Source organism: Prunus avium, chromosome 6, assembly GCF_965620075.1.
Source record: "Prunus avium chromosome 6, drPruAviu1.hap1.1, whole genome shotgun sequence".
NCBI lineage: Eukaryota > Viridiplantae > Streptophyta > Magnoliopsida > Rosales > Rosaceae > Prunus > Prunus avium.
The window spans coordinates 22,875,853-22,896,979 of record NC_142289.1 but is presented as its reverse complement, the minus strand read 5'-3'; the positions used below and the strand labels follow the sequence as shown (position 1 = coordinate 22,896,979).

The following is a 21,127-nucleotide window of genomic DNA, read 5'->3' as shown; positions in this document are numbered from 1 at the left end:
GTTTCCCCCAACTTCTCAATCTTCAGCAATTGAGCTTCCAAATCCATGGGCTCAAATTCTACCAATTCTGGATCAGCATGAGAAGCAGTTTCTAATGAACATGGGATAGAGCGAATATGCATCTACAGAATAATCCAGTTAGTTATGTTCCGAACTAAAAATAAAAAAAATGGAGTTATGAGGGTTAGCAATACTTACAGCCACGACCATGGGCTTGAGAGGGCTGGTCACTACCGCCATCTCTTCAGCAGGTGTGTCCTTTTCAGTCTGGAAAGACAGCAACAATGGTTAGTACTTTTGTAAAACTAGGCAGAATTGAGGCAGTTAAGGAAAATACCTCAGGCGTTGGAACAGCCGCAGAGTTTTCTGCCTCCACATCATCAAACAAAGCCAGTTCTGAATGAGTAAGCTCTCCACCTTGAGCTTCTTGCTGTTTTTTGGCCAACTCTATACTCTCTGCTATCACTTCAGCAAGAATCTCCTCCTACAAAAGGGCATAATTCAATTCAAAGAAAGTTTCAATACAAAAGAAGCGATTTTGTTTTAAGTCTCATGAGAGTCTTGCCTCTTCTTCCACGTTTTTAGTGGCTTCTTTGTCCTTCTCATCCGTCTCTGTGGTCGTCATGGGAGTAGCCACAGGTTCTTCCCCCTTGCTTTCTCCAGTAGCCCCTTTCCTAAGCCTCTTCATCTTGGTTAAAGGGGCAGAAGAACTTTCAGCTGCAAAGATAAAGTAGAGGTAGAGTTAATTTTCAACTCAATGCTGATCATAAGGAATGACAAAAGAAGTTAGTTTTCCAAAGTACCTAGAGGGTTAAGCTAGACAGAACTGTCCTGTATCCGAGCAGTCTCCTTCCTTTTTACTCTTTCTCACGAAGGGGGTTTGCTTCAGAAGCTTTCTCCTATGTCCCTTTCTCCAGAACTTCATGTTCAGTATCCTTTTCACCAAGATCCACTTCTAGATCCCCGGCAGCAATGATGGAGTTTACTGCATAAATGTTAGAAGTTAGAAAAAATCAACCCAACTGGAATTAACAAAGAACAGAGTTCAAAACTCACCAATCACTTGTCCAGTCTGAACAGCCTGCCCACTAAGGTTGCTTTCCACAGAAGGATCTGAAACAATACAGACAGAACTGAGTAGGTTCATTCTCCAAAGCACAGAACTCAAAGTAAGAAGGGAGCAATTCTGGTTAATTACTGCAGAGGAAATAGTGAACTTCTTAGAAAATTTCTCACCATTTTTTCTTCTGTGATAATCTCCAAGAGCATCAACAGGTCTTCCATGAGGTCTGAACCTAAAGATTTGAGCCATGTCCAGCAGAGTTGAGGACATCGGACCAACGCAAAAGTCGAAGGTATTGGTGGCAGAATTCCAAAAACAGAGAGCAGCAACTAGTAGATTCTCGTCCCTATTCACCAACTGCTTGGATAGAAGAATGGCATCGTAGATTCTAGCCCTCTTCCAATATGCCCCATATTTCTTTCACAGCAAATCTGACAGCGATTATTTTCGCACCTCTATTCTTACATATGGCTTCTCTCAGAGTCCTCATGATTCTGCCATGTTCTCTTGCACCTCCGATCATGGTATTTTGTTATTCTTCTTCTCTACGTAGATGACATGGTCATTACTGGCAATGACTTGGATGGTATTCAACGTCTTAAATCCCATTTGCATGCATGTTTTGAAATGAAAGATCTTGGCCAGCTTCGGTATTTTCTTGGTATTGAAATTGATTACTCACCTAATGGTTCTTTTCTTTCTCAAATTAAGTATGCTTCAGATATTTTAAAGCGTGCAGGTTTAACTGATTCAAAGGTTGTCAACACCCCACTTGAGCATAATGTTAAACTCATGAATCTGATGGTACCTTGCTCTCCAACCCAATGTTGTATCAAGAACTTGTAGGGAGTCTTAACTATCTTAAATCACGAGACCAGATATTAGTCACGCCGTTCGCATCGTGAGTTAATTCAAGGCTGCCCCACGATCAATGTTGATGTGTAACCCTTGAGCTGAAGATCTTGGAGGCAAAGTCACAACGTATTTTAATTTCATTTTATATGCTTTAGTTTTTATTTGTAATGTGAGCCATTGGATCATAGTCCAAGAGGACTCTGTTTCTAGCCTAGCTTGTGACAAATGTAAGCATCTCATAGGTTGATAGAAGCAATGGCTAGGATTCAATCTTGATGTAAAGCTGTTAGAGAAGCATCTCACTTCTCTCTCTTTGCAAAACCATATACCTGCTAGTGGAGCAGAAATGAAATAATAATCTCCTTTTTTCTTACTCAGAGCCACATTCTCCTCTCTACTCTCTATCTGCGATTTCTCTTTTTCTCCCAAACATCCAAAATACTCAGAAAACTAATTGCTAGCAGATTTGAATTCTAACAATCAGTGCACTTTGCTGCTGTGCATCGCATCCTGCGGTACCTCAAGGGTAATCTGTTTCAAGGACTTCAATTTTCCTCCAAATCCAATCTCTCAATTTTCCTCCAAATCCAATCTCACCCTTCGAGCTTATTCTGATTCTCTGATTTCTTGGAAGAGTAAGAAACAAACAGTGGTTGCCCGTTCTAGCGCTGAAGCTGAATATCGTGCTCTGGCTCATACCACTTCTAAAGTTCTTTGGCTTCGTTGGCTCCATCATGATATGGGTGTCATTCTTCCTCCATGTACTTCTTTGTTTTGTGACAATAAGAGTGCCATTCAAATTGCCCATAAAAATGTGTTTCATGAGCGCACCAAGCATATTGAGGTTGATTGCCACTTCATTCGCCACCATGTCTCCCAAGCAGGGGCGGTGCTATGCACAGGGCAGGCTGGGTGCCTGCCCAGCCCAAATTTTTTCAAAATAAAAAATACCTACATGTGTTATAAGTCCATCTCAAAATAATAATAAAAATGAAAAGCATATGCTACACACATATGTTGCCTATCCATGTGGTCCCATATATTCTCTCTCCTTGTCTTTTGGCTATTAGACTTCTTCTCTCTCTCTCTCTCTCTCTCTCTCTCTCTCTCTTTGCTACTCGACCGCAGCAAGTTTCTCCCCCCTTATTTTTTTGGGGGTCAAATTCTCCCTCTATTGGCTAAATCTTCTATTATTTTGGGTGGGCAACTTGGCAACAACATCTTCTCCTCTCCTTTTGTCAACAACAAGTATTATTTTCATTCTCTCCTTTGCTATATATCTTTAATTATAGGTTTAGGGCTGCATTATTCTAGGGCTTTGATTTGAGATTTTGTTAAAATTGAGTATTTTAGGGTTTAATTATGGATGAATTATAATTTTTGGTTTGGTATTGTTGAGATGTTATTATGAGAATTTGTTTGATTTTTTGTTGGTATGTTTGATTAAAATTCTTTCTACATATTATTCATAAGCTATCTTTTATTATGTCAGATCATAATCAGAATCCCAAGAGAACAACGAATTTGAATAGTGTTGTTTTGTATTGCATTGCATTTACTTTTGTTTTTAGTTTTGCTTTTGTATTTGTTGAACTTTTATTTATAGATAGAGATGCATTTGAGGGTAAGGCTCATTATGTCCCTCCGACTAGGTGTATCTTTTTATGTTTATTAATGAAATTCATCGTACCGTGGAGTTTAGTATGTAAATTTTGCCAAACCGGCTTTTGAATCCTGGAACCGCCACTGCTCCCAAGGGACTATTCTCTATTCTATCTTGCCTATGTGCAGCAGCCTGCAGACCTCTTTACTAAGTCTCACTCAGCAGTACGTTTTTGGTTTTTGTTATCCAAACTGCACATGCTTTCTCGAGCATCTTCAGTTTGAGGGGGGGGGTGTTAAAGTCAATCACGTCTAATTTGTTTTTGCCTATTTCATCTCCTGTAATTTAGATGATTAGTCAACTAAGTCTCCTATTTTATATGTTGTAATTTAGAGCTATGTTTCAGCTATGTAATTAGTCAACTTTAGGATTGTATATATATATATATACAGGGCTTCTCACCCAAGTATTTCATTGAATCATTATAATCAGAAAATCTTGTCTCTCGCAACATTGGTAAACTTCTTCAATCATCCTCGGCTTGTGAAATATCGGATCACAATTATCTCTGTATCTAGAAAAGTGATGCCTAAGCATGAGTTCCAAAACAAAAGTCGCATCCATCAGCATGATAAAAGTAAATTGATCACTACTTAGTTCAATATGCTCCACATAATAGCTCCTTGCTTTTGCTTCCCATGCTCTCACTAATCCAAGACAGTGGTCCAAGTTTAGATTGTTCCGGCGGAAAAAGGCCTCCACGTTTTTGGGCTTACACATGACATAGCATGTATCTTTTAAGTGATAAGGTCCGATTGAGACTACACGAGGTTTGTAGAATTCTTCATTCCCCTTGAGAAATCTCTCCGGAACTTTGTAGATGCAACACTCAGGCCACAGATCAGGTGTGCGTCGGATACATTTCTGTATGGCAATCGCCGCTGAATCACTTGAATGTTCAGTTATCAGTTCCTCATCACTGGTTAGTATGCTTGAAACACCATCATGCGCTATACCTCTATCATCAGATACATCGGGCCCTCTTGAATGGTCGCCATGCCCATCTTACGGCCCCATAATATGTGCACGGCCCTCCTGTCATCATGTGTATGGCAGAGCCAAAATTTTACTTTAGTTAGTAAGCCAGCATCAGACAGTATATGTGTTTTTTATATTTATAATATTGCATCTCAAAAACTCTAGAGTTAAATTGATAAAGTTTGTAGGTCAAATCAAATTATGATAATAGGTTGAGGATGATGAAGCTTATCATCATATTCATAAGTACTTGAGTTGATTCGTTGGCTGACTAGATGGCTCCTCCTTGGTATAAGATATTATTTTCAGGCAGGCCTAGAGATCTTTCTACAATCTGTGGAACTAACTGAGGAAAGACCTTTGACCTTGTTACAAGAAATTCACAAAGTGTCATCCAAGGTATTCTTCAATATTTGCAAAAAGAAAAGTTAATTTCCTTGCAAGCTGCTTCCCATTCAAGCCCTGATTATTCAATTAAAAATTTATAGCTTCCTCTATTTCTTTTTCGGTTCCCATTAACAAAAAGGGTTAATTTTGGCTAAAGATATATTTAATAAATATGTTGAAAGGAGTGGCTCCACCAACAGCCATGACACATGACACATTAGCACATTGCTAAAACTTGGTTTTCTGAATGTATTGCGAGCTTATGTTTCTCACATGATATGGCTATGCGTTATGGGAATTATTTGCTATATTAAATTGTTTAGTAAATATTATTAGGATAATCTAAACAGTGAAATTATTATAAATAAATAAAAAGGTAATTTCATTTCTATTAACGTGGTGAGTGAGAAAGTTTCATTTTTATGTGGGTGGATCTTAAGCTTTTTTCTTTCGATGTTGTGCAACATGTGCATTGGACTAATTCTGAAACAATCACTCTAATTTTTTTGAACTGAAGTGTTGCATTCAATAGATGGCAAAGAAACTACTACAAAGCTATAAATCAAGAGGGCCCAGCCACAAAGGAAAACAGCATGGTGCCCAAGGTTAAAAACCAACCAAATTTAACAAGGGCCTGTTGGTTCTGCAAATGTTACGGCCTGGTGCTCCGGGCCGAGGGGATCCGCGTCAACATGAGTCGTCCTTCTTTGGTGCGGTGCGATTGTGCGCGGGCGTGCCAGCACTGTCTACCGTGCATTCGATGATGATGTGAGTGGATGGATGGATGAATTGTGCTCTTGTTTGAGTCTGATTTCCAATCATAGCGACTGCGACCGAGAGAGGAACTGATCTCGGCCGTCAGGTTCACAGCCTGAGCTATAAGGCCATTAACGATGGTGCTAATGGTGGTGTTTGTGCCTGATAAATCACGGCCATAAGCTGGCCAAAGGAGCCCCTTCTCTCGGCCCTGGCACTTGTTCGTAAAAACTGAAACGCAGCATCTCGCCAGGGTACTTCGCTTTCCTAAAGACAAAAGAAGAAATGCTAAGGCATGATCATCTCGGCCTCAAGCGCAGGCCGAGGCCGAGGCCGAACAAAATCACGGCCAAGGCATTAAAGGCAAATCATCACGTGACAGCAGGGTCCCAGGCTTCATTTAATGAAGTAGTGCCTGTTTAATACAGCAAACCCACTGACCACAAAGAAGCATTTAATGCATGAGGGAAGGTGGGAAGTGACTGAAGTCAGGATTTGGTGACGAGGATCAGAGTGATTAGACGTGGACATTCTCACAAGAATTCTGACAGCCTGAGATATTGGTTCACCAGCTATCCAGGCCATAAATGCGTCTCCATGGCCAGAAGCTCAGAACCCACGATCAAGAGCGACGGCCGAGATTCACCGGGATTTCTGGGGTCACACCACCATACTTCACGATCCCAAATGTCGATTGGACTGCCCACTTGCTCCAATCAGGCTCCACCATGCAGATTTTTAGCCTCGATTACTCCTCCAGAGACTCTTCCTATAAATACAAGACTCGAGCTACATTCAAAAGGTTCAACACCAAAACAAAGCCTCCCACGGAGCAACTTATTTTTTTCCTGTAATGCACTTTCAATATCTTTACTTGCTTTCCTAGGAGTAGTGTTAGATTGTAAGGAAAATCCATTCATCAATATATCATACGACCCTTGATTTTCAAGGCGCCGGAGCACCATCCTTGTTGTTCGTTCACTCACCCCATATATCACACGACCGTCGCTCCCTGAGCAGCACGCCGGAGCATCGCCCAAAACCCACCACCAACACCATCACTCAACGGCCTTGTAGTTCAGGCCGTGAACCTAACAGCCGAGACCAGTTCCTCTCTCGGCTACAATCGTTTGATTAGGAAGACGAGTTCAAACAGGCGCACCACTTATCCATCCAACACTCATCAACACATCGACGCACGGTAGACCGTGCTGGCACGCCCGCGCACAACCGCACCGCACCCAAAAGCAGGAAACCGCGTGTTAATGCATATCCCCTCGGCCCGGAACTCCAAGCCGTGAGATTTGCGCGGCAGACAGGTGGATTTTTAGGTGGTGCTCCAGCGCGTTGCTGGATTGCAATGGTCATATGATATGTGGAATGAATGGAAAAGTAACAAGGATGGTGCTCCGTCGCCTTGAAAAACCAAGGGTCATATGATATATTGATGAACGGATTTTCCTACAATCTGCCACTACTCTTACGAAAGCAAGTAAAGGTATTGAAAGCGCATTACAGGAAAATAAATGACATAAGATAAATGACAAGAAAATATAATTTGCTCCGTCGGAGGCTTGTGTTTGGTGATGACCTCCTTGTAAATGTAGTTGGAGCTTGGTATTTATAGAAGAGACTCTGGGAGGAAAGCGAGGCTGATATCTGCATGACGTGGTCTATCAGAAATAGTGGGTAATCTAGACAACATTTGGGAACATGAAGTATGGTGGTGTGACCCCCATAAATCTCGATCGCCGCCCTGATCGTTGGCTCTACGTCTTGGGCCTTGGAGGAGCATTTAATGTTCTGGTCTGATGGTTGGTGACTTAGTCATACAAGTCACAAGATTTTGCGCCTAATCATCCTGATTTTACTCACCATATACTAACTCCAATCACTTCCCTTCTTCCCTTACGCATTAAATGCTTTTGCACGGATCGTAGGTCCCCTGCTGCAGTCAGGGGCATTACCTCATTAAATGAAGCATGGGACCTCAATGACACGTGGCAACGCCCCTTGGCTTTTCCACTTTGGCCGTGTATTTGAGGGGTTACTATTTTCTTCATTCAAAGCTCACCGTGGCCGTGATGATTTCGCCTTCATAGATCTCTCTTATTTTACGAGAAAAAGCGGATGACAACCTTTTGGGCAGGCACCTTGGCCGAGAGGTTGTTCCTTCGGTCGGCCTTACAAGCCGAGATTTTTAGGCACAAACAGGGCCAAAAGCAAAACACTGCTAGTGCCAAAGATAAAACAGCTAAAGGAGTTACATGAGTAAGGACATGGGCAGAGCCTAACACATGTCCATTCCTTCCAGCTGGAAATATGGAGCTAAATACTTGGAGGGCAAGGGAGACCATCTTTGTTCAGAACATGGGTTAGAAAAGATGGGGGTCTAATAACCCACACTTCCGTGCGCATCCTTTCCTTTGCTAGCTTTGCCAAAAGATTGGCCGCTTCATTCGCTGAATGAGGAATCAAAGAGCAATGACAATTAAAAAAGTTGGAAAGTTGCTCCTTGACCTTGCTCAGGATGGGATACAACGTCCAAGCCCCTCTGGCAATATTACCATTTAGGCATTGAGTCATAGACCTTGAATTCGATTCTAGAATGACATGTCTCTTCCCCCTCTCCTGAGCAAACATGCTTCCCCATTGAAGTGCCTGAGCCTCAGCTTCCAAAACAGAACTTGTGGTGATTTCAACTATCTTTGGGCGATGAACTTGCATTGGGAATCTATAATTATAATTCCAAATCTGGCCTTGCCGTTTCTTGGGTTCCACGCAGCATCCACGTTGACTTTGACGGTATTTCCAGATAGGGGTGACCGGACAGAGGGAGTAGTTTGATGGTTGTTCAAACTCATAATGTTGTTGTGGGTATGGGTAGTTTGGGCAGCAAGGAAACTGGTTACACCAGTTGAGGTAGCATAAATTGTCACTTTTGGGGATGGTCTTTATTGCGCAAATACAACATTACATCGGGTTTTCCATATGTTCCACCAGGAGAAAGCAATCTGTGTTGTGACCCACCTTAACTCATCCTTGCTTTTTGCATAGATCTAGAGAATATTGGAGAACCATTGGCCAATATTGGTGACTTCCTGAGGGTTGACTCTATAAGTTAGGCAGCCACCAAACCATACACTTTTAACACAAGGACATAGAAGCAAAAGATGCTCAAGTGTCTCCTCATGCGACTCATAGATGGAGCAAATAGGGAATTGTCTTATTCTTCTTTTGTACAGGTTGTCATTGGTTGCGAGGCTGTTTCTAAGATCCTCCACATGAAATTACGGATTCTTGGGGGGGCTTGAGTCTTCCATTAGGCTTTCCAAATATCCTTCGTAATTGTGATGGAGGTTGAAGGATGTTGATGGTTCAATGCCTGGTTTTTGTGATGCACTCAATGATAGCCAGATTTAACGATATACCTACCACTTTTCTCATATTGCCAAATTAAGCGGTCGATGTCCCCCCTGTGACCAATGGGTGTTCATAGGATAAAAATTTCCTCATCTTCAGAGATCATGTGGTGGATTGAATCCAAATTCCAGGTACCTGTATCATGATCAATGATAGACCCAACTAAGATGTCATCCAAATTCCACGCACCTGTCTCATGATCACCCTAATTATTATATGAATATTGTTTACTTATTATTTCAAGCAAGGTCTAAAATATCGAGAATTTCATAAATATCGGTGGTCCAAAAACACGGATATATCGATGGAAATATCGAGGAAATATCAATATCGATAAAAATTGAATAAAAATCACGGAAATTGTGAGAAAAACTTGAAAATTTTTATTGAAACTTTAGAGGATGTTTACTTAGTCAATTATCTATTATTTTATCACCAAAAATTGGAAGGAAATGCATAGCATGGTGGGTTTGAGTGATTTAAGTTAATTATGTAGCGACCTGACAAACACTGTGACTTCAGAAAATATGTAGTAATTAGTGAAAGAAAATTAAACACACCATAATTTTTTAGTTATAATAATTTACTACAATATATTACACTTGATATATATGATAAGATATATGAGCTTGACCAAAAAAACAAAAATAAAATGTATGAGTAACTTAGTACCACATAGAAAGAATTCCTATTAAAGTTCAAACTTGGTATCACATATAATGAACAATATTAAAACTCAATAATGAATAATAATACAACTCCATAATAAAATAATAAATAACATTAAACATATGCCTAAATTTATCCTTAGGGAATTTTTTTAATATGGAAATTTATCCTATATAATATTAGCTTGCATATATTTTAAAGACCTTATAAATATTATACGTCGTAGGTATATTCACAAACACATCCGCAACTGGTTGAATAAGGCTCAATAGGTGGCTGGGAAAGGGAGGGGTTTGAATTTCGCTATGCACAACAGCGTGATTTCTCAACATTTTTCATTCATTTATCGATATTTAATATTGTGATTTCAGGAAGGTGACAAGACCAAAATTAATCATGAAATGTACAAAGATTTTGCATATACGATTAAAAGATACATACCAGTTTGGGTGGATGATTTGGCCACCTTTGTAATCGAGATATATTATTTTCAGGCAGGGACAAGCTGACTGATAGTTATTATAATTGATGCCTATATATATATATACAAAATCAAAAGTGCCATATTGTTCTTTGACATTGGTACAAGAAACTAACAAAGTATTATCTAATTCTTCTTTATAACAAAAGAGAAAGGTTCATTGCAAAGGTGAACGGTGATCACAGTTTAGTTGGATAAAAAAAAACATTCACTGCTTGAGATGAATTATTCGTGTGGAACAAAAGAAAGCAACGCCGATAGGTTTTACATTAATTTGGATCCCCGCTAGATTCTCCATTTTTTTGTCCTTGCATTTGTGTATGTTCGAGCTTCGCGTCTCAGATTGGTGTTTGTGTTTGATTAACTTAACATCTTAATTGTGTTGAGAATTCCAGGCGTGAGTTTGCAAGGAACCTTTTCTTTTTGAAAATATTGAAGAATACTTGGATGACACATCCTTAATTTCTTGATGCCTATATATACAGACAATGAAAAGTGCCAAATTTTGAGTCCTGAAAATACATGAATAGTTGTTTTTTGAAGGGTGGAAATTTGAGTTTAGCCCCAACATGGTTGGAGATGGTTTTAAAGACGTTACTCCTCAAATACTTGTATCTAGTTTAATAATTTTTCCTTGGATGTTCTTCATAGAATTACATTTAACTGTAAGGTTGTAAGATTCATTGCGGATTTTCTTTGTAAACTTTTTATGTTCTTTAAAAAAAACAAAGGAGAGTGGGAAAGAATCATATGAAACGAAAACCAGAAACCAATTTAAAGAGTTCTTTGTGTTCTTTTCCTTTTTTTCTTTTAAAGTTTTGAGTTTAAGTTCAGTTCTCTCTCAACTCTCATCTCTGTCCATTTACTCTACAAAATAAAAACTCACAACCAAACACAAAAATGTTACAAAACGTGCTCATAACCAATAACGAATTATTTTGAAAAGCCATTTTTTATAAATTAATCAGGATTGGAAAATCTAATTCAACATCCTGAATCCTAGCTCCGCCTTTTACAAAAATCAAATCCGTAAGTGAAACCTAATCTCAAAAAAATGATGCATGATCAGGATTACATCACTTATAAGTGCTCAGGTTCTACATTTCCTAGTATTCCAAATGCAGAAGATAAATGCTTCATTGACTTGCTCTCGCTCTTAATTATTTAAACCCTCTATCTCCTCAACCTTGGCTTACTTGATTTCTTCAAGCTCCCTAGTATGCCATCAATTAGCTTGTCCTTATTATCACCAGAGTCTGGAACAAAAGGGTAGTTCTTTTGAGGTCTTTGCTTCCGGGCATGGTTTCCCAAAGAAGCACCACTCATGGTGCCAACTCCAGATGAAACAGATAGCTTAGAAACATTTGTGGAATCAACCAACCCCTCAAAATTCTCTGACATGTCCTTGCTACTTCCGCCATCCTTACCGCTGTACCATGAGTCAAGGATCTGCAATAGGGAGCTATCTTCCTTGTTCACTCTGGCCACGCCCTCTCCTTCTGAATCTGACAAGTCATCTGAAAGGGACAGTTCATAATCAAAACCTCTTGATCCTATTGCCTTCCTCCTTGATGCTACTTCCACTTCGTTTTTGTTCGATGTGTTGGTGACAGGGCCTAGCTCTTCCCAGGGCGAGTCGCTAACATCATCCTTGCTCAAGACATCAGATAATTCACTATCTGAATTAGCCACTGTACGACTGAGAGTATGTTTTTGGATATTGGGAATAGAAGGGTCCATAGCAAACATTTTTGGAGTCTTACAAGCAGGAATGATGTAAGAGGACTCTAGTTTAACTCCAGGCATCGTTTGCAACAGGGATGCCAACTTTTGATAACCAAGCATATGCAAATCAAGGTGGTAGCCATACCTATCAAGAAACAACTTTCGGAATAAGGCCATGTTATATCCTTCTGGGTACTCTTTCAATATCTCATTTACAAGTTTTTGACAGTTGGCTATTATCTCACTTCTACAACTGTCTGAGGGTTTCTTTTTAATGGCAGGTACTGAAACTCCACTATGAGGAATATTCCAACATTTTTCCTCTCTATCATGCTCTGGTGATCTCTGTATGTCATGCGGTGATGGTTTATTCAAAAAGATGGATCTCAACCTATTTGTAACATTAGAATGATCTGGAGAACTCTTTCCATCACAATGGGTGAGTTTGAATGGCAACGTCTGGGAGGGGCTTTCATTCACCCATTTCTTTTCTGATATTAACAAATCTACCAAGTGAACGAGATCACCTTTGTGGAGAGATCTAAGAAACAAAGGTCCTTCCTTTTGAAGATTCAGTGCCATATGTTCCCTGTAACAATTGAAGACACAAGGATAATATTACGATACAAGTTTCATAGCAACTTCCGATGAAATCAAGTTTAAACAATACTATCAAAGAATATCAGCAAAAGAATCAATTTGGGTTCAACTGTTACCAATGACCAGATATTTGAACATCAACTTCAGTATGAGCAAGGATCATTGAGAACTGTTTAAAACTACAGGAGTGTGAAAAGAAATTTGAAAACAATATGGGTGTTTAAAAGAAGGTTTCTCATACTTTTTACAATCTCAAAATGGACTGATCAACCTTGTATCCTCAATGAAAGAGTTCCTACACCCATAATTAAATTCTATTGGACCTCCTTGATGCAAGTCATTTAACTCATCTTCAAAATTTGCTGCCTCATGGACAAATTCAGAATGGATACTTTTTTCCTTCTTGATTTTTAATTTGAAGAAATTATCTTTCAGTTATTTTCATTCCAAAAGACTATATAATATATCCAAGACTTTTGAAGGGTTGAACTTTCATACATACACATACATATAAGGAAATTTTATCTTTCCAAACTTACAATTTGAAATTTGATTTCAGTCTAACAACATACAGGCCAGATATCTAGCAAGAGAACATTACCCTATGTCCGCACACATGCATGCATACATACATCAACATATATATGTATTAAATTAAAAAATCTAAGGACCTAAAGAGCCAGACAAAAAATCAAGAAACAACTTAGGGAATCCCTAGTTCTAGAATTGGACAGAATTATCTGTGATGAAAAAAAAAGGAAGTTGGGATCACTTTTTTTAATCATAAAAAGAATTCCATAACACAGAGAAACACAAACGTGCAGAGTAGAACTGGGCATTTGTATGTGTTTGTATAATTCACAAAAAAGAAAAGAACAAAGGAGTAAATGCAACCTGGTCCTCGATTCGGAAACAATAACTGATCCTTTAGGTGTGTCCATGAAAGATTCCATGTCACCCCAATCCGTCGAAAAGAGCATGTGCTCTTGAGAGTGAGTGTTCATCAGGGTTGGTCTGTCACAGGATTGATCACTCAATTTATCAGAGATCGGGACACTTCTCCGGAATTTACACCAGTTTACTATCTGACCAAAAATCCCTTGACTTGTTTTAGATTTATTAGCATTAACCTCATAACTTGTCACAGTTTCGTTGTCCTTATCTGATTCATTATAGGATGAAGAAGATGAAGTAGGAGGTGCTTGATCAACATCCTGACTCGTTGATCCCTCAGACTTTTCCTTATCTTTTCTTTGTCTAGAGTTACCAACAGAAGTACACTGTTTCACTGGGGTGTCATCGTCTTCTTTCTCAGTGACATTACCAGAAGTGTAATGTTTTTCCTGACTGTCATGACTTCTAGTCCCAGAAACATTATCACTACAGCCAAACCATTTTCTCCAAATCCTCTTAAAATAACCCACCTCAGATGCAGAATCTTGCGCAACCGCCGGAGGAAAATGAGGCTTAGTATCTAAATTTTTAGCCACTTCCACAAACTTCTCATCAATGGGCACTGAAGCCTTCACATTATCAGGGGAAGGAGCGGACAGTGACTTCTCATCAAGCGGAGAAAGATGTGGTTTCGCTGAAGACTTCACATTCTCAGGGGAAGGAGCCAATATTGACTTCCCATCCGACTTAGGTGAAAAGGGCTGTTGCAATTCTATAGGGTCTTCCACATTTGGTTCATGGGATGTAGGTGATGACAACTTTCTATTTGTACTTATATTAATAGACTTGTCCTCATAATCTAACTGTGAAGCTAAACTGAGATCCCAGCCTCCATTATCACCACTGGACTCTGTAGACATACCTACATTGGACTGACATGGTTCAGATGATTTTGTGCTTCCACCATGTACAAGAAAGTTTCCATCACCTACTGATTGGAGCTTTAAAATATGTGGAATTGATAAAAGAAAGCGGGAAAATTTTTTATACCCATAGAAGTCTCTACCTAAACTAATATTACATTTTCCAAGCTCCATGCGAAGGTCTGTAATGGAGATTCCTTTAGGATGTGAGTTCAATATCTGACAAATTTGGTTCATGACCATATTTGGAATTGGACGAGGCTTAGACTCTAAACCAGGTTCAGACAACTTCTCAGTCTGTGAACGTGGCTGCGCAATGACTGAGTACGGGTCTTCAAGAGGCACCTTGTAATGGCCATACCACGAACCATAGGGACCATCAGGTGGTTGGTTAAAATACTTTACAGTGAGGTTTTCACCTGTAAGCAAAGCATGCCACGGCCACATGATACTTGCAGCACTACAGAGGACACCAGGAGCATTTTCTGAACTTGCTAGCAATATATTGTAGTTGTTCAATCTTAACCTGTGCAAAACGGTAGCAAAATCCCTGTCACCAGAAATTAAGAAAAGATGTGCTGGTGGGGGATTTTGAGAAACCCAATACATAAGATCTACAAGAAGAGACCTATCAGCACTGTTCTTTCCACCTGCACTAACAAAAACATTTGCAATATAATATGGTTAGGATACAAGAAAAAAGTTGTATAATTGAATGTATGTCTTAAACACATTTCAAGTTGAAATTTTGTTTTGAACAGAAAAACCAGTAGTGAACTTTACTTCAGAAGGTACATTAAGCTTTTACCACCTGTATGGCATCTTGCATAAAATGATGACATACATAAAACCATTGGTGAAAAACTTATATGTTCTGCATAAAATTGTCATCAGATTGAAAGGAAAAGTACTCATGACCTGTATTCAATATCTGGAATTTTATTCAAACTATTAGTAGATAAAACACCTTCTTTACTAAGAACAACAGCATGAGATAAATTTTCTTCCTTACTTCGATTGCAAGTCACATATCTTAAAATGTTCTCTCCAATAAACAAGCAATAACTAACTTTGAATACAAACGAGCCCAAAGATAAAAGCAAAAAATTAAATAATCCGTCATGTACGAGGATCCTAGATTTATATTCAGCATATTATAGTATAGCCTACTGTCCAAAAGAGTTGCATGCGGATCAAAGGCAATAGTTGGCAATTCAAATAGCAACACTTAAAAGAGGTCATATACCTCAGACCCTTAACCAAATTCATGTATAATAGAATACTAGTATTAGTTGACAATCTCAAAATTAACAATATGTTTGACACTTGACTATTGGAATGTTTATAGCCAACTAAAAATGGATGAAGTTTACAATGATTAGAGACAGTCAACCTCGAGATCTGCAATGGTTGAATATAGCTATTCTTCATACCAACAAGTACAAATACCCAAGTCCCCATTTGCGGACTTGAGAGAGAACCCTTGAGAAAACAAGCCTTGAACACTTCATTCATACAAAGGGGAGATTAAATTTGAACATCTATTAACTTTATTACATATTGTGATGTGAGCATCAAAGGAAAAAGAAAATTATTGCTCCAATTGTGCAGCAATGCCAGGTCAATGCTACATTTATGCATTGTTAGACTGATAGCCATATCTAGATCTTTTCTTTTTTCCTTTAATGTTCTTTTGAATTCATAAATTTAGGGACTCGTAGTCATTTTGGTTTCCCAATTAAGTCCTATTTTATGTACTATGTTTGTATACATGCCCACCTGTTAAATAAAAGTGATAAAACTACATAGTGTTAGAAACCCCTCCTCACTCTCTGCTTGAATTATCACAAGATGATAACGAGGGCCACACTGGGCCAAGAATGATTTTCTGTAGCTGTTCTCTTAGGGCCTTGGCCTCCCTGTAACCAGAAAATAAAAAGATCCAATCATAGAGCACTAGAGGCTACTATTACATACATCTTATGCTATTGAATCTATATGTACTGGTTTGTTTCCTCGCTGGAGGTACAAATTTCTTTCATCCAAGTTATAGCAACCAAAATAAGTCAAAGTGGATTATCTCATTTTTGTTAGCCAACAATAGACTCTAAACGCTTAAGCTGTTAGGGACTAGGCAACCAATGCGCAACTACAGGTTTTGAAGATAAGACCTCAGCCTTCAACTCGCAAACTAACAAAGTGCAGCCCCATTGGACACGTGGAGAGGCAGACAAAAGCAGACAGAGAAAATCATATAGATTTAGCCTCAGACTGCACCTTGCAAACTAACGAAGTGCGACCAACCCGCAAAAAATTACACCTTTAACTGCTTAACTGCGTTCTCCTTTAGTGCTATGATTGGTCACTCTGTGCAGCCATAACATGCTTCTTTTTTTTGTCATAACACTGTATATAACCTTATCATCCTTGAAAGACCAGATACACAACTGCAGTCACCCAGTTACTTTATATACAATTTTCTCACGCATTCTCCCACTTAATCAACCCCTATCACACCACTTGCACTCACACGATACAATTACAGATGTACACGCATGAGTATAGGCTACTTTATTTCAGCATTGCACCACATAATTCCCAACTTCAATTCATTTGCAGTAACTTTTAAGTTGTAATTAAATAATTCACAAAAGGCAAAATGAGACTAACCGTGAGGAACGTGAGTAAGATTGACCCCAGTAGACGACAAGGCCTCCTGGTTGAACCTTGATAGCTGCAACATGTCCCCGAAAGCCGTGATCTGAATGGGGCCCTTTATCCCACTGGTCCTGATAACCGTGGTGATCGCATGTGATACCTTGAACACGTTGACGCCCGCCGGCAAATGGCAGTTCTCAAAGTCCCACCAAACCGAAATCCTCACGTTCCGAACCTCCTCATCGTGGCGTCTGAAAGAAGAGTGACTGTGAAAATGGTGACCTGACGAAGAGGTTGAAAAGTGGGAAATCTGAAGAAAAGGAGGAGGAGATAGCGAGGAGGAAGAGAAGCGGTAGAGGGTTCTTGGAGGGATGGGTCTCATGGTGGGTGGTATGAGAATTAGGGTTAAGATTAGGCGAAAGGGTTTTGGGGTGGAAATGGCTGAAATGAGAAATGGGTTCTATCATTTCATGGTGATTATTTGGATTCGGGAGTTGGGAAGAAAAAATTTGAAGGTTCACTGAGAGTCTGAGAGTGAGGGTTTTAGGGTGGAAGAGGAAGGCGATCTAAAACCTATTGGCACGTGCTATGCACATGGTTGGGCTCTAAAAAGATTGCGTGTCACGGCCCCCATGTTCATATATTGTTCTGAGTTTGAACACAACAAAAGCTCGGCCATATGTTTTTTGTGTTGAGGCCCATCGTAATATTAATTTTGGGCGGTGCCAAAAGGCCCAAACAACAACTTCCTCCCATACCCATCCGCTAAGGCATTTCTTACATTATAACCCGTCCACGTGTTACTAGAATACAGTCACGTAGTATAATTCATACAAATGTTATAATATGGATAGAAGATAGAGTTATAATTTTTCACTTTAAGGATATAATATCAATAAATATCAACTTATATTATAAAACGTAAATGAGTTATACCACATGTCAATACTATAGTGCCATAATTACTCACATGATTGAGTTGAGATTAACAAGCCCAATTACATCTCATAACCGACTTCCAATTAAGCAAACAAGAATCTCAAAGCTCCGAAAGGATGGAAACTCATATTATGATTCTGGAGTAATTAAGGGTCTATTTGGTATCCTACTCAAAACAATAAAGTCAAAAATTATGATTTATTTTAAAAACATGAGTTTTTAAATACTAATTTTAAGATTTAAAAACTTGTTTAGTATTGAACTCCAAATGTGACACCCCGACCCAATTTTAATCATATATTTAATTTATTTAATTATGAAATTACAAATTTGCCCTCAGAGTAAGGTCACGATAGTCACTTTTCGATCTGTAAGGATTTTTGGGATTTGAGTGGCACTGTTGTGTAGAGCTCGTTAATACGAGTTCATAGACTCATAGTGGGCTCAAATTGGAGTTTTAACGAAGAAGTTACAATCAACAGAAATGCAATGACACAACCATAAATATTTCAAAGTTAGAATTTTAAAAACCCAGTTCAGTCTCTCTCTCTCTCTCTCTCTCTCTCTCTCTCTCTCTCTCTCTTCTCTCCGTACACAGCCAGCAACTTTGACCGGCGATACTTCTCCGTTCTGTTGCCGTTGGCCACGAAACCACTGCCAAAAGAACCGGCCCGATCCCCTCTTCATGTTCCTCCCCTTCTTCGACGAGCCCAGCCTCTCCCTTGTCGGCGGTAGCTCGAAACATGTCAGTTTTTCTTTGAAATTTTTTGGCGTCGTTTCCAACGACTCCAGCTACAGAATTTGTCGATCCATGTATATTTCTTCACCTATTCAACGTGATCTATTTGAGGGTTGGGATGGTTAGGATCGATTTTGAAGTTTTGAAGCTCAATTTAGGATCTAAGTTTTGACTGGTTTTTGGCTTTATTTTCCGGCAAACTCCAGCCACTTTTTGGCCTTGGCCCAAGACCAAAAGTTGCTCCCCTAGTTGTCACGAACACGTAGGTATAAGCATTGTTGAGTGTTTCAAAAAATTTCCGGTCACCAGAATTTTCTCAAGACACCCACGTGTTGTCGACGCATGTGGCGGCGCATGGGCCATGGTGTGGTGGCCCATTTTGTTTTAAAATGTTTAAATAATTCGGTATAAGTCCAATTCTTATGACCGAATTTGGGTGTAATCCACACGCTTGTTAGTAATTCAAGTCCTCTGACTTTTGTGCCATGTAGGATTACTTACCTTTTTTTAATTTATGAGGTTTATATTTTATTTTCTTAATTTTTTAATTTATGTTGTGCTTCCAATTTTGCCCCTAAGATATAAATCAGGTAACCTAAAAAATAGCAAAATTGCGATTTGGATGTTAAACAATCCTCATACAGCAAGAACAGAAAGAATCGCAAAAATCATATCTTCCCCAATCAATTATGGTCCTGTCAAGCCAATTTCTGCAGATTTCATGCTTCTTAATTGCTGAGGGTTTTTGGTTTCAATTTAGGGTTGAATTTGCCTTTCGTCTTTGTCAATTGCAACCGGTGGAATTTGCCGTCGTTTGGGGATTCTCTCCTTGCTTCTCCATCAACTGTAGTGCTTGTGTTCCAGGTATTTTGTATATTTACCTAGGGTGTAGGTGGAAACCGTTGACGATAACGAAACATGATTTCCTAAACGAACTTCTTTTTCTTTTCCTACTATAGCCCCCATTTTGCAATATAGTTGATATATTGTTGATTGAGATAAGTATAATCTTTCTTACTAACGAGTTTGTTCATATATACACATGACTTAATCTGTTCATTTGTACGTTGTCCAACAGTTATACTTTCATTCTTGTTTTGGGTTTACAACCTATCGTATAGGTAAGCTCATGTCGTATAGGTAATCATCGACACTATGCCTGTATCACAGGTATATACCAAACTTCTGAGAAGATAATCCCAAGCAATGTATCAAGTATCTGTGTCATAGGTACACTGTCGGAGGTTACCTGTAGCTTTAGAGTTATGCTGCTAGAGATGCAATTAGCATGGCTAAAACCCTGGAAATATGACTTTTATGTACTAGCCATAGCTGTTGGACTCGACTAACCTGTTCCTTATTCATATTAGCACAATTATATCGTATAGGTAAGCTCATGTCGTATAGGTAATCATCGACACTATGCCTGTATCACAGGTATATACCAAACTTCTGAGAAGATAATCCCAAGCAATGTATCAAGTATCTGTGTCATAGGTACACTGTCGGAGGTTACCTGTAGCTTTAGAGTTATGCTGCTAGAGATGCAATTAGCATGGCTAAAACCCTGGAAATATGACTTTTATGTACTAGCCATAGCTGTTAGACTCGACTAACCTGTTCCTTATTCATATTAGCACAATTATTTAGATATATATGGAACAGCACAATTATTTAGATATCTATGGGTCCAGTGCCCTTTTTATACATATGACTTATATAATCAAAAGTCTGTTATTGATTCCAACAGTTATTACTTCATAATTGATATATGACATAATTTCAGTCACAGAACGATTCTAACAAAATTTCGTCCCTATTTTATTGTTGTAAATAGGAACAATTTTTGCTATTTTTTGTTCTGGCAAATCGAAATTTGTTTGCTGGCTTAATTGGATGTTGTTTGCTTTCTTAATTTGCATATCGTCATTTGCAAGTTCCTTTTGGCTAGGAAGGAGTATCTCTCCCTCGAATACATGTCGGACTTGTTGAAGTTTCATCGCGTAATGGAATGAATTAGAGAGAACATGACAAAGCCACATATTGAGCTAATACGGAGAGCACCTTTTTGGGGGTTGTTCATATGTTATTTGGATGGTTTTATTATTGAAGATGCATGCAAGAAATCAAATAATGATATTGTTTCTATTTTGAAATGTTTTGACAAAGGGAAAAAGGCTTTCGTTTTTGGGGAAAGAATTGAACGGATAACAGGAAATGATATGTCTTTACTGTTTGGGTTGCCCTATGTAGGAGAAGAAATCAATTTTCAGCACTACAAGAGAATAGTAGGTAGTGGTTTCATAGAAAGACAACTTGCTGATTACAAGGATTTGAGCAAAAGGGTTTTGGAGGAACAACTATTGAGGGTGGT

At 38.9% G+C, this 21,127-nt stretch overlaps 1 protein-coding gene across 1 annotated transcript; it reads right to left on the bottom strand.

Annotated features, from left to right (window-relative positions):
- Nucleotides 1-11,208: 11,208 nt before the first annotated feature.
- Nucleotides 11,209-17,642, bottom strand: LOC110773571 (uncharacterized). Its single transcript, XM_088255516.1, has 3 exons — nt 17,088-17,642; nt 13,495-15,067; nt 11,209-12,589 (listed from the first exon to the last, which is right to left on the bottom strand). Exons 1-3 carry the CDS (start codon nt 17,455-17,457, stop codon nt 11,449-11,451), a joined length of 3,084 nt encoding a protein of 1,027 aa, XP_088111642.1. The 5' UTR covers nt 17,458-17,642; the 3' UTR covers nt 11,209-11,448.
- Nucleotides 17,643-21,127: the final 3,485 nt, after the last annotated feature.